This window comes from Vicugna pacos, chromosome 15, assembly GCF_048564905.1.
Source record: "Vicugna pacos chromosome 15, VicPac4, whole genome shotgun sequence".
Taxonomy (NCBI): domain Eukaryota; kingdom Metazoa; phylum Chordata; class Mammalia; order Artiodactyla; family Camelidae; genus Vicugna; species Vicugna pacos.
In genome coordinates this window covers 43,941,034-43,955,673 of record NC_133001.1, presented here as the reverse complement: position 1 = coordinate 43,955,673, position 14,640 = coordinate 43,941,034, and the positions used below count along the sequence as shown (strand labels likewise).

The 14,640-nt window shown below is 35.2% G+C and overlaps 1 protein-coding gene across 13 annotated transcripts in view; it reads right to left on the bottom strand.

Moving 5' to 3' along the window:
* DTNB (dystrobrevin beta) overlaps positions 1 to 14,640 on the bottom strand; it is a 209,628-nt gene that overhangs the window by 98,316 nt on the left and 96,672 nt on the right. For all 13 annotated transcript variants that reach the window (XM_072938094.1, XM_072938085.1, XM_072938086.1 and 10 more), the window contains one exon: positions 7,319 to 7,443. In XM_072938094.1, the coding sequence (XP_072794195.1) occupies positions 7,319 to 7,443 (125 nt within the window). The remainder of the gene's footprint in view (positions 1 to 7,318; positions 7,444 to 14,640) is intronic.

Below are 14,640 nucleotides of genomic sequence, written 5' to 3'. Positions count from 1 at the left end.
CCTTCATCTCTAAGTGCAGAACAGCAAACATTTTTTTCCTGATCATGATGAGAGATGCACACAGTGGCCCACGCCTTCCAATTTTCTCCTCGTTTGAGCTATACTTGTAACTCTTTCCTAAGGAAGCCAGCCCAAAACACCGCACTTCATAAAATTGGCTTCCTCACTCTCACTCAAACCTATTCGCATATAAGTGAAGTACTGTGTGAATACTGTTTGTACTTTGGATAGATCCTGGAAAGTCCTCAATAAATATTTGCTGAATGAATAGAAAACTTAAATCTCAGCAAGCATTAAGAACCGAGATTCACAGAATTATATTTCAGTGGTACTCTATCTCCACTTTTGAATGCTTAGCATAGAATTCTTAGCTTATTGTTAACATTGCTAAAACCACTTTAGTTCTAATGAGGTGGTTCCATAATCTGAGCAGATTCACTAGGAAACTTTTTTTAAATGTAGATTTCAGGCCACCCCCAGAATAATGATTCAGTTGACCCAGAATGGAAGTAACCTAGTAAGCTATACTTTTAAAAGTTTACTGACCCTGGTATCAGGCAGGTTTGGGAATCATTGACATGTGGCGAATATTAAAAAAGAAAAAAAAATCTACAAAACACAGAACCTCAAAGTTGAATGGGACTTTAAAAATTGTCTAGTTAATCCAAATGGGATTAATTACTCAAAATTTCATCAGAATCTAAAAGGGAAGCTATCACTGAGTTTTCTGAGTGGCCTGCTGACTATATACTTGGTTTGGGCATAATTCAGATTCATAAATACCTGAACTATAAAATTTGAGTTCTAGGTAATATCTACAAAGTTGCATACACTTATGGCATACAGTACTAGAGCTGATCAGTATCTGGTTCTCCTCTCTTTCTTAGGTACACGGAGTATGATAAATACTTGAAGTTAGGTACAGTAGGGAGGGAAATGACACATGTCACTTCTGAACCAAAGCAAAGAAGAACTGATATGATTCTTCTGTATAAGATAGGGAACTATATTTGATATCTTGTAATAACTATTAATGAAAAGAATATGAAAATGAATATATATACATGACTGGGACATTAGGCTATACACTAGAAATTGACACATTGTAACTAACTATACTTCAATTAAAAAAAAAAAAAGCCCATGCAAATACCCTCCCCCCAAAAAATCGAATGCAAAAAGAGAAAAAAAAAAACTGTATGTGGCCCCCACATGCTCTCTTCCCCAGGCCTTGACTGAGATGACGGAGCCAGAAACTGAAGCAGCCTAAGCCACCGAGCCACTGCTCACAATTCAGCTGCTCCGGAGTCCTTCCAATCCACAATGGACTTTGCATGAGTGACAAACATTCATGAGTTGAACCATGAGAACCATTCAGATCTTAGGATCCAGGAGTTACATTTCCACCTTAGAGAAACTCTCTGTACAAGAATGCCACAGCACCACTGCAGGCTGTAGTGAAAAACTGGAAGCGACCTCTGTGTCTGCCAACAGGAGAATGGATTACTTGTGGGATAGTCACTCAGTGGAATATCATTCCAGATTTTGGATAAATCTCAGAAGTATAGTCTTTGATAAAGTAATAAACTTACAGAAGGATATGCAGAGCATAACCATTTATATACAGTTTTAAAATATGTGATTTTTAAGATGCATAAAGATTCAGTTAAAGTATAAAAACATACAGAGTGACAGATACAAAATAAATGTTAGTGGCTACTCTTTGGGAGAGAGAAACAATAATAGGATTAGGAAGGACATAGGAAACTACAACTTTTCAATGTTTTATTTTTATTTTTTTAAAAAAGGTCTGAGGAGGGACATGGGTATAGCTCAGTGGTAGAGTATGTGCTTAGCATGCATGAGGTCCGGAGTTCAATTCCCAGTACCGCCACTAAAAAAAACAAAACAAAAAACTAATAATAAATTTAAAAACATAGACCTAATGACCCCCCCATACACACACACACACAATTTTTTTTAAAAAAGAAGATTAGTTGAAAGTCTGCCTGAGAAGCTGAGCCTCCCCGCCTCTTTCACCTGACTGCCCATCACCACTCAGTGAGATGACTACTTCTTTCTAGGCCGGTGGGAAACTGCAGCTTATTCTCTAGTGAAATTGACCAGAATGTCTCCAAACTCAGGCACACCAGGTAGAGGTGAGGGTACAAGGTCTGAATTAAAATGGAGATTAACTGAAAGTCTACACTAAACCACTGGATTCCCCAACATATGTCTGGTGATGACATACATAACCCTTGACCCAACGACTTGTATCCAAGGTATAAATTCTTACCCAGTTCCACTGGGGAAACATCTGAGGTATTTACTACAGCATTCTATGCGGAGGCAGAGATCTGAAGGCAACCCTGGTGTCCATCACAGGGAATGGGTAGGTAAAATATTGTTCAGCATACCACTTATGTAAAATTTTAAAAAAGAAGATACAAAACAATTCATAGTTTTCAAGAACAGATACTAATAAAAGGATAGACAATAAGTACATGAGAATGGTTACCCATGGGGGAAAGGGTAACTAGAGTGGGATATGTGAATAAAGGGGAATAAAAAATATTATAAATAGCACAAAAGAGAATAGAAAAAGGTCCAAATATAATTTTATATAATTTATATAATTTTAATATAAATGTATAACTATAATATAAAATATATTTTATTTAAAATACATTTTTATTTAAAATAAATATAAAAATATATAAAATAATTTTATAACTATAATTTTGTAACTATATAAATCAAGTTTGATTATAATAAATGACTAATTATAATAATTATGATGTAATATATTTAAATGGACTAAACTCACCAGTTAAGACAGGTTGTTACGTTACATTTTTAAAATCCAGCTTACAATTTATAAGAAACATACTGAAAACCTAAGGACAACTGAGAAAATCGAAAGAAAAAGCATGGGAAAAGTTATACTAGGCACATAACTAGCATAAGATATTAAAAGATGTTACCAGCAGATAAAACAGACTTGAGAACAAATAGAATAATTAAAAATAAAGAGAGTCACTACATAAGAAAAAAATTTCAATTTCTTAGAGAAATATGTATAATTTTGAATAAGTCAGTAAGGCTATCTGAGTAACATGGTTAACAAATTTGACCTGACATACATTCATTCACTATCAACTCTGCACCCAACAAGCACAGAATAAACATTTTCAACTTTACTTGGAACGTAACAAAAACTTGATCATATAGTAGATAATAAGCATGTCTCAACAAACTAGAAATTAATAATGAAAAGGCAACTAGAAAAACCCCCATATGTTTGGAAATTAAGAAAGCATACTTCCCAAAGAAGAAACCATAACAGAACTTGGAAGATATTTAGAACTAAACAATTTTTAAATATTACATAACAAAACTTGGACTTAGGTAGTGCTTAGAGAAATTTATAGCCTTAAATGCTTATATGAGGGGGAAAAAAACCTGAAATGAGTAAGCGAAGCATATCTTTCAATAAGTTAGAAAAAGAATAGCAAAATAAACCCAAAGAATCTATAATAAAAGAAATAATAAAGGGTAGAAATACGTGAAATTAAAAAAAATATACATCCAATAAGAGAATCATCAAAACCAAAAGTTGGTCCTCTGAAAGCCTAAAAGATGGAGCAAACCTATGGTAAAACTTTTTGAGGAAAAAAAAAAACAAACTATAAATACATGAGAGTAGGGACAAAAAAGAGATATTATTTAACACACATACTGCAGGTAAAATATTATAAATTTTGTGCCAATAACTTTGAAAGTTTAGATGGAATTGACAAATTCCTACATCTATAAAATGTTCCAAAGTGACTCAAAAATAAATAAAAAATAAAAATAGTCTTATGGTTGTTTTTTTGAATGAAATTAACAGTTAAAAATCTTCTCACTAAGAAGGCATTAGGCACAGATAGCTTCATTGGTAAATTTTCCCAAAAATATAAGGAGCAAATAATTCCAGTCTTAAGCAAGCTCTTCCATATAAAAGACAGAATGCTCTTCAACTTCTTGAAGATAGCAAACTGGGCAAACTTTGCCATTAAAACAAAACAAAACAAAACAAATCAAGGGAAATTACAAGACACTCTAACTTATTAACATAGAAAACAATCCAAACATAATATTAGCAAATGAAATCTAGCAGTGTATCAAAAGGAGGGTCAACTTATGTTTATTCCAGGAATGTAGGGTTGTTTAAAAAAACAATTAATGTAATTCACTACATTAATAGAACAAAGAAATCACACTATCATCTCAACGCAGAAAGTCTTTGATAAAATTTGACATCTATTCATGGCAAAAAGAAAGCACTCTGAGCAAACCAGGAATAAAAGGGAACCTCTTCTACCTGATAAACAGTTTCTACAAAAAACTTACATCAAATAACATACTAAAATGAATGCTGAAAACGTTCTCCTTGGGATTTAGTAATATGCAAGAATGTCTATTTAACCATTTCTATGCACTATTGCACTGGAGGTTCTAGCTGGCATAATAAAACCAAAAGAAAAAAAGTATGATTAATATTTAAAAGTATAAAAAATTGGAGGGAAGAAAGAAGGCAATCATTATTTACAGGTGATATAATTATTTATAGAAAATCCAAAAGAATCTGAGTACAAACAGCTAGATTTATGAGCAATTTATGCACGATGACTACACAGTAAATTAAAATACAAAAGCAACGTGCATTCCCTACACCAGCAACAAACTGTTAAGCAACGTAATTCAAAAAAGGTACCGTCTGCATGACTGTGTACATTTGCCAAAACTCACTGATTTGTACACTTAAAGTAGAAGCCTTTACTGCATGTAAATTATATCTCAAAGTAACTGTAGGAGAAAAGGTACTGTTTCCAACAGCAACAACAAATGTAAAGTACAAAAGATTTCATTTAACATACATAAGACCTTTCTGAGGAAAATTATAAAGCTTTACTAAATAGCACAAAAGGGTATTTAAATAAACAGAAAGATATAACACATTTATGGAAATGGAAGACTTAATACTATAAAGATGTCTTTTTCTCCCCAGTTTGATCTTTAGATTCAATGAATCTCTGATCAAAGTCCAACAAAATTTTATGAGGGACTCAGTAAGCTGATTCTAAAATTTATATGAAAGAGCAAAGGGCAAAGAATAGACAAGACGTTCCTAAAGAAGAAGATTACTTAATCCCTTACAGTAATTAAGATAGTATGATATTGGTATAGCGGTAGACATTTTGACCAAAGGAACAGAATAATGGGCCCAGAAACCAGGCCATGGGTACTTGGGAACTTCATTTATGACAATGGTAGCATTGTAGTTAAGTGGGGAAATGGTGGATTATTCAATCAATGGCCCCGAGACAAGTTATTATTCAAATGCAAAGAGAGAGAGAAAAAGAGAATTAGATATTCTACATTACACCATACACAAAAATCCATTTCAGATAACTTAAAGACACATGGGAAAGGGGCATCCTCAAGACTTAAAGAGAAAACCACTACAATGTTGGAGCAGGCAAGGTTTTGTTTTTTTTTTAAATAAAAACTGCAAATAAAAAACACTATCAAAAAAGGGGAAAGGTTAACAAATTTCACCCCCCCCCCTCAAAAAAAATGGATTACACACAGTAGGTAAAATCCACTATGGAACACAGCGGGGGGAAAAGCATATTTCTTTTCCCAGCAAGAAGAAATCAATGGGAAATCAAAGGAAAAACCACCACAAAAATAGTACAAGAAAGCCAATCCACTTAGAAAGTCAACAGGCATGCTTCTTAAAAATTCTTTTACTTTTTTGTTTAATTGAAGTATAGTCAGTTTACAATCCGTGGTGTGTAAGAAAGAAGATGTCACTGAATTCTGATGAGAACCGCACAGAGATCACAACACAGGAACTAAACAAAAGGATACACAGAACCACGGCACGCTATTCAGCTTCGTAATGAAAGGTACTAACTGCAAAAGCTGTTGTTTGGTTTTCAACTTTCAGATTTAGCCCTCAATAAATCTCAGAAGACTCAGTTATGATCACAGGAGAGAAAAGAAATATTATCAGCTCTGACAATACAAAAGTAATGGCATAGATGGCAGAAATTAGGAGGCCAAAGGAGAAGGGAAAAGTAGACAGAAGGCAATCAGTTCCTCAGTTTACATAGTGGAAGTCAAAAGAAGTTACAGAAACTTGAGGTTTAAGAATTACATTTAAAACTACAAAGGTAACTAATTTTAAAAATGGTGATAAAATTATGAAAAGCTGAGGTGGGTTGACATGTAGAGCTATATATGAGGTTGGTCCTTTACACCACAGGAGCTGAGTAATGTCCAAAACAGATAAATCAAGAAACGGTGCTCTAAATACATTATTTAGATACGAAAGTATCCATTAGCAGATCTAAAACCCAGACAAAGCACAACGAAGGGTGGGAGGATGTGCTGCGTTTCATTGTATGTATTATTGTATTTTTTCTGTATTAATGAATTTTTAATCTATGTATTACTTCAATAAATATGAACATTTTAAAAATTATTGAATGAAAGAAAAGATCAAGAACCCTAAGAGCTCGTTTAGTCAAACTACGTAGCTTGAGTAGGTAGAAGAAAAGGGATGTCTATTCCAACAGAAAAACTTCCAAACGCCTGAAAAAGACTAATGGTCAAAAACCCACTGACTTTATCCAGCAGAGTCCACTGAATATGCTTATTTAATAGGTTTAGAGGCTGATTATTAGTTTTTGTTGTTCCTCCTCCTTATTTTCCTTCTTTCTCTATTTCTCCAGCTTTTTTGTCCCTCTCTAGCTTTCTTTTCTTTAGCATGAATATTCAACTAAAAATAAAACACTAGTTTTATTTATAGAGTATAGTCTTGTGTTTCCTAATTTTCTCTCAATACAAAAATACCGAATTAGGTTGATTTTCATTTCCTTGTTATTTAAACTAGCTTTTAAAACCTCTATGGGCATTATTGTTGTAGAGAAGAAAAGATCTCTACTGGCTGACTTAAGGAAGAACACACATACAACAAAAGGGAACCTTGTTAGACCCAGCACAATTAATTACTCTTCAATGTATTCATTTCCTGGTGGAGACTGCTACAGTACTCAGGCTTCAGGGCTCAGGAGCTAGGTTTCCACACAGATATTTATGGTGATTTAAAGAGCTGAAAGCTGGAAGTCTTAAGTTCCCCAAAAGTAAAGTAAAAACCAGAAGGTTAAATGCTCATGTTAGGTGATATTTGGTTTTGATCCAAAAGAATTCAGAGCAAGGTTTCCATTTCAGTATAATTCATATCCATCTCCAGGTATATACTTACACTATATTTGCAAGGTCAAGTGGTTTCTCTGGTTGCTCAGGAAAAACAGGATGCGGGGGTTCTCTGGTGGGTACACACCCCAAGGATTTACTAATTGCATGGCTCAGCTTCTTTGCAGGGGATTTCTGTGTCAAGGCAGAAAATAAGGAAATCAGGAACGGAATTTTCAAAAGAACGAAAAAGAATTTTTACTTAGTGACAAGAGCTGTAGAAAACATCTTTTCAGATACAAACTAAGTGGCACTACAGTCAACTTAATTGAGCCTTGCAGAAAGGAACCTGCAGTTGTTCTGAGGTCATTTGTAGCCCTTCATTTCTGTGCTCAGCTTCCTCATTTCTACTCTGCAGTCACACTATCCAGTTAGTGTTAACTTTCCTTTTGAGCATTTCTTTGTGCTTTTTGCAGGAACCCCCTCTTTTTATGCTTCTGGATCATTCTTGGTTAAAAGTTATAGTTAATTTTGATCAGAGTCAAAAATTTTTGCTGGACTGAAATACTAAAAGGTTAAGATAATGCTGAAAGCTCATGGCTCTTGAATGTTAGCCAATTAGCTGACTAAGATACTAAGAGAGTATTCCTCAAATAAATGTGAAACAGAACATTTTGTGTTAAGGGTCTGGCTATGTATCCAGATACAAATGTGTGTCCTCACACACGCAAGCAGTAAGCATCAGATCTGTGACTCTAAATTATGATATGCTGAAGGTACAAAAATAAGTTGGCATACTAATACATTACTCGGGAAGGGAGAACAGTACACACCAAATCCAAGACTATCAGGCCTCAGGTTTAACAATAAATATGCACAAAAGTAAACAATACGCCACCACTAAGTTATGCAGAATACGAAACCCATATTTAAAGGAAGTTCTTTATATACTTATTTTATTGACCACCCACTTCCCTTTAAATAACGCTGTTGTCTGAGATTTCCTTGGCAGGATACTAATTGCAAAAAAGTATAAATATTTCAGTTTTCTGCCTCAGTAGTGCGTTACCATATGTACCACTCTTACTGGAAAATGGAACTTGTTTGCAGCTGTGTGTCTCATCAATAGCACATCTCCAGTTTTATATGCTGCTTACCTGTGTATTTTAACACAAAGTAAGTAAAAGTCTGTTTACCTTTAAGACTATATAGGGAAAGTTAATTAATACCTTGCTTCTAACAGACTGAATAATACCAACTTTTTCAGAAACTTCATATATTGGCTCCTAATCACCTACCACTATCCCCTTCAACACATTAAATTCTGGGAAAAATCTGTAAGTAATCTAATTTCCTGAAAATCATATGAAGCTAAACAAAACAGAAATTCTGAACTTCCCCACAACTGTTCTCCATGGTCCCTTTGCTCAGCAACCAACTGTAACGTGACCCTGATTCTTCCTCCTTTATTCCATCTTCTACAAGACCCCAGACATCGTGTCAGTCTTCTACTTAAAATCCTTCAGAGGCTGATTACCATTTATAGACTAAGATCTAAACACATACTATCAAATTCTATCATATTCAAGAGCTTCTCTACCAGGCTCCTGCCTCCCTCCACACCCTTCTCCGCACATCAGCATAAACAAGCTGCTCAGTTAACCCAATGCACCATGCTCTCTTCGATCACTGTACCTTGGCACGTGCCTTTCCGAGGTCTCCCTTTCCCAATCTACCTCTTTGTAAGTTTTTTGCTCACCTCTGAAGACTACTTGTCTCCCTGCCTCTCTGAAGACTTTCCTCACTGTTTCGTAAGTTGGTACCCACCTTTCCACGCTACCCACTTGCCAAGTACAAATTTTCCCTGTTGCCCGGTTCCAATACAATACTGAACTTTTAAATTTATGTGCCTATCTCTGTTAGATCTGTGCTCTTGAAGGGTAGGAGCTATACTTTATTCATCTGTGTATTTCCAGAACCTCATCTCCAACAAGAATATGTTATTTGAACAAATTATTTACAGAGATGAATTTTCTAGATTGCTTTTTCCTGACTAAACCACATAAGCTTAATTTTTTGAGGGTTATGATATGAGTAGGAGACAATCAGAGGACACCAATGAATATCCTAATTCACCTTTACAACTAAACACTACATCTGTAACCCATGTATTCAGTTCCTGATTTTTTGCTATATCTGAGAACCACCTGGGCCACTAATTCATGCAGTCTATGTGAGATAGATTATCACACAGACTAGTTTAGCTGCATCCTGAGTAACACCAGCCATGAAATCACAGGCCACGAAAATGTGTATTTTACAATAAACATTAAGACTGTTAAAATAAAAAATGTTTCCCCTCATACCACCTAATATTCTCCAGCAGCATGCTTGTCGTGCCTTCGAAAATACTGCTCTAAGTCAAGGTTTAAGATTAGATCCCATTTCAAGTCTCAAAAATATAGACAGGAAAATAAAATCAACACATCAAAGCTAATTCCAAACATCATGAGATGCTTGATATGTATGGGAAGGAGGAAGCGGAAAAAGACTGAAAATAAATATATACAGGAATTAACTAAGGGTTAGGATCAAACCAAAAAGGATACCCTGAAGATTTTACAGATAATGCATTCAATTAGGTTGTCTAAATAGACAAATGATTTCCTTAAAAAGGTCTCAACGAGTGAATTAGGAGACGGGTCTGAAGTGAATTTCATTGTGGAGCCAGGTCAGGAAACTGAGATTAGTAAAGCCTGTAAGCAAGAGTTCAAAACTACTATAAATATGTACCAAGGAAGGGACATTACCTCTTCTGGCTACTCGGGCCCTAAGACAACGCCCAGGACTTGGTAGTCGGTCACTAAATATTTACGGAAGTGAAGGGAGTGGGGGAGAAAGAAAAATAATCCAGGTGTAGGGACTGGGGGCTCCCACACTTCACTGCATTTAAGCTACTAGGCCAGAGATGTTCCCTTAGGTCTTGGCACCTACGTCTCCCCTTACTTGAACCCTAACACGTATAAGGGGAGACGTGCACCTAGAAAATCAGATCTCCTCCACTCAGGCGATGATTTTCAATCTTAGCGCATTTTCAGTACTTTAATCCACTTTACCTAATTTCAAAATCTCTTATAAATATTGCAAGTTACATTTTTAAAAAATACATCAAAAAGTGGATAAAATGTGTGTGTACAGTCTAAAAAGTGACAGAACAAATACCCATTACCCACTACTATGGCTGAGAAATAGACCATTACCGTCACTTTGAAGCCTCACTGTGGGCCCTTATCTAACACACCCCACCCCTTCCACACCTGCTCCTCTCCTGGTATTTTGTATTAATCATTTCCCCAACTTTATTATTTTAGCAATTATGTACTATAAATAATACATGATTTATTTAATATATGTGTAAAACCTATATAGACAAATATTTTTTCTGCAACTTGCTTCTTATACTCAAAATTATGTTACAGTTAATCCATGTTGATACATATAACTGTAACTCATTTTTTCCCTGCTTGACTGTACTTCATTGCTTAACTACATCATAATTTATACAGCCATTCCAGTGCTGATGAACATTTGGGTTGTTTCCATTTTTTCCGACTCAGTCACAATAAGGCTATAAAACTTTCTTGTCCATGTCTCCTGGTGGCTATGTGAAAGAATTTCCTAAGAGTGGAATTATTGGCTCATAAGTTATACACGTTCAGTTTTACCAGGCACTGCCAACTTGTTTTTACAAAGTGGTTACACTAATTTCCACTCCCATCAGCTGTGCGAGGGACTTCCTGACTGTGTTCTGGCCAACCCTGGTTACGGTCAGACATCTAACATTTGCCAATCTGGTGGGTGATAAATGTTATTGTGGTTTGAATTTGTAATTCCCTTATTACTAGAAAGACTGAGCACCTTTTCCAATGTTCACGGGCCATTTGTGTTTCCTCGTCTGTGAAGTGCCTCTTCCTGGCTTTGGCATAGTGTTTCACTGGGCTTGTTTACTCTTACTGATTTAGTAAGAGTACTTGAAATTTTTTGTATTTTAACCCTACAAAAGTTAAATCTTATGAACAACTTATCATTTTAAGGTTTATTTTTCACTGTATTGCTTTTGATGAATAGTCATCTTTAAATATACAGTAGTCCCAATTTAGTAATCTTTTCTTTCATATTTTGTGCCTTTTGTATCTTAAGATATATTCCCCTCCCTGAGGTCACAGAGAGATCCTCCTAGATTGTCCTCATTATTTTAATAGTCATTTAATATTGATCATTTTGATTATCAATTACCTTTATCCCATAATTTTAGAGGTTTATTTTCTCTTTAAACTTCAGACACGTATACAAGGATATTTTTTTCTTTATGTTGTTGATTTCTAATCTTACTGTATGTGCTCAGGCAAGGCTCCATTCTGAGGAAAGGAAGAAGGAGGTGAGGGAGTGAGGCATGTAGACATTTGGGGAATAAGCTTTGCAGGCAGATATATATATATATGTTTGTGTATACATATATATATACACACACACACACATACACATACATACACACATATACATACACACACACATATATATACACTCAGTGTTATCATGAGCAGGACAAACAGGCTCACAACTGATATCAACTCTTATAAACTATTTTTAGCATTTTAAATTCTCCATCTTTGCCCCTTCCAATGTTGTTTGCCTTGTTTTGTCTCATATTAATATTTTATACTACCTTTTTCATCCCTTAATCATCAACTGTTCGTATCCATCTCTAAAATAGCATGTGGTTTTTGTTACTTTGTTAAATTTGAGTTTTTCACATTTTTAGTAGGTAAGTTTAATTCATTTTCATTTACTTTAATTACTGCTGTGTATGTTTAAATGTATTCCTAGCAACTTATTTTATGTTTTCTATTTTACCATGATTTTCTATTTTCCCATCTTCTATTGGATTGGTCAAAGTTGTTTTTGCTACATTTTTTTTCTAATGGTTTTGAAGTTTTATATCTAATCCTTCCAGTTGTTACTCAAACTTTTAATGCATGTTTAAAATTAAAATTATATTTTCTTACAAGTTAGAGTTAATTACATTATATTATCCTCCTCCTGAAATCTTTAGTGTGTTTTTAATTCCCCTTTTCACTCCATCTAGCCACAAATTCCATGTTGCTATTTTTGCTGATTCAGGTTACATCTTACTAAAAATCGTCATATATTTTACAATCAGTATTTATTTAGATTTAACATTGTTTTTCTGGTTTCTCTGCTTCCTTTTTTGTCTTAAATCCCATTACTACCTCTTGCTTCATTTTTTTTTTCTTACTGCATGTATCTTTAAATAGTTCTTTCAGCAAAGGGCTTTCAAAGTTTTTAAATTCTGAAAATGTTATTGTAGTGTCCATGATGTTGAAAGGCAGCTTTGGTGAGAACAGAATTCTAAGTTCAGATTTATTTTCTCTCAGCACCTTGAAGACATTCTGCTGTTGTTTCTTAAAACCACTGATTGTCTAATGTCATTTGGATTCTTATTCTTTGGTAGATCATCCTTCTTTTCTCTCTTGTGTCTCCTAGGAATTCCGCTTCATCATTATCACTAGGACTTACGTAGGTGTTGACTTGTGTTCTTTTTAAAATGTATTCTTTTTTTTAAACTGTTTTTTTAATTGAAGTACAGCTGAGTTACAATGTTGTAGTTTCTGGTGTGCAGCACAGTGATTCAGTTATACGTACTAAAATGTATTCCTCTTCAGTTAGGAGACTTTCTACCTAACAGCTCATACCTTTTCAGTTTTGGAAATTTTTAATACATGATTTCTTCAAACATTGTCTCTTGTCAATTTTCTTTACTTGTAACTCCTATTAGAGAAATACTGGAACTTCCACATGAATCTTAATGCTTTGACCTTTGTTTCATACTCTTATCTCTTGATGCTGAGTTTCAGAATTTCTCGCCCTGATCTTTCAGTTCAATAATCTGTTCTTTAGCTGTACCCACTCTGCTATGCAGCCCATCCAAATGGGTTTGTTCAACAAATACGTTTTTCATTTTCATTACTGTTTATAGTTTCATAACCTCCACCTCTTATATTAAGCATGAAAGTCTATCCTTGGTCCTCTAAGGAAATTAAATTGACCTATTTTTAAAGTTTCTTTCTGACTGTTCTGTTCCCTAGAGTGTAGTCTTGCTGTTTGAATTTCATTGTGTTATGCTTCCTCTAGGTTTTCATGGTCATGCAACCATCTCCCACAGGACTGTTCACATGCCATCTTAGCCAATAGTGGCCTCTTGGCTGGGGGCCTCATGCTGAATCTGTTCTGACAAAATCAGCAGAGTAGCTTCAGGGCCCCGGCAGTAGTGATGGCCTCAAATGTGCAGTGTAAGCAGCTCCTTTCTGTAACTTCTCCTTTGCTTAAAGATATCTTATGGCTTCAGGTCTAGAATATTCTTTTTCTTTCAACCTTGAAAGGGAATTTATTAATCAAACTTAATGTTCTATCATCTCTATGGGTTTGGTGCAAGAGGAAGAGAGAGTGTTTGTTCAATCATCTTGAAACTGGATCTATTACTTCTTTAAATATCATTTCCCTGCATTTTCTTTAGCCTCTTTCTAGAACTGTTATCAGATGGCACTCCACAGTCTGTCTTCCAGGCCTTAGTTTTTTTTCTCCATTACTCTATTCTTCTGTGATGGCTTAGGAATACTTCTCTGCTCTAGTATCCAGTGCACAGACCTGCTCTTAAGCTGCAGACACTATTCATCAGCCCATCTAATAAATTTCTTATTTTGACAATCAAAATGTTAATTTCCAGATCAACAGTTATCTTTGGTAGATAAAATAACTGCTCATATCTCTCCAAGAGTTCAACTACTCATATTTTACAATCTAGTTCTGCTCATCTATTAATCCTACATCCAAAATAAACTCTTCTGCTATCTCCTCTGCACGGTTGTTTCTGGTGATTTTTAGTGAAGTGCTCATCTTCCTAGTCAAGGCTCCCTGTTAAGACATCTACTGTGTGTGCACTGCCTACTTCAAGGGGAGAAGTGGGACGTGTTTTCAGTGAGAGTGAAGGAGGGACAGAAGGTACCACCTCATGGAAAAGCTTTGTAGCTAGTCTTATGAATACGGGATCCCTATTCCCCAGGAATTCACCAAGAACCTGGACCCCAGCTCTCTCTCTCCAGCCCAAGGTCCTATATACACTACATCTGCCCAAGACACCGCCAACACCATGCTACAGTACCAGAGTCACTCTGCCATTTGCCCTGAGCCCCATTCAATTGCCCACATCAACTATTTCCGAGCAGGAACACTCTAGATGTTATTCCTATCCTAAGCAACAATGCTTTCCTGCCCTTGTTTACAACCAAGACTTTCTTTTGCAAACTGACTCCA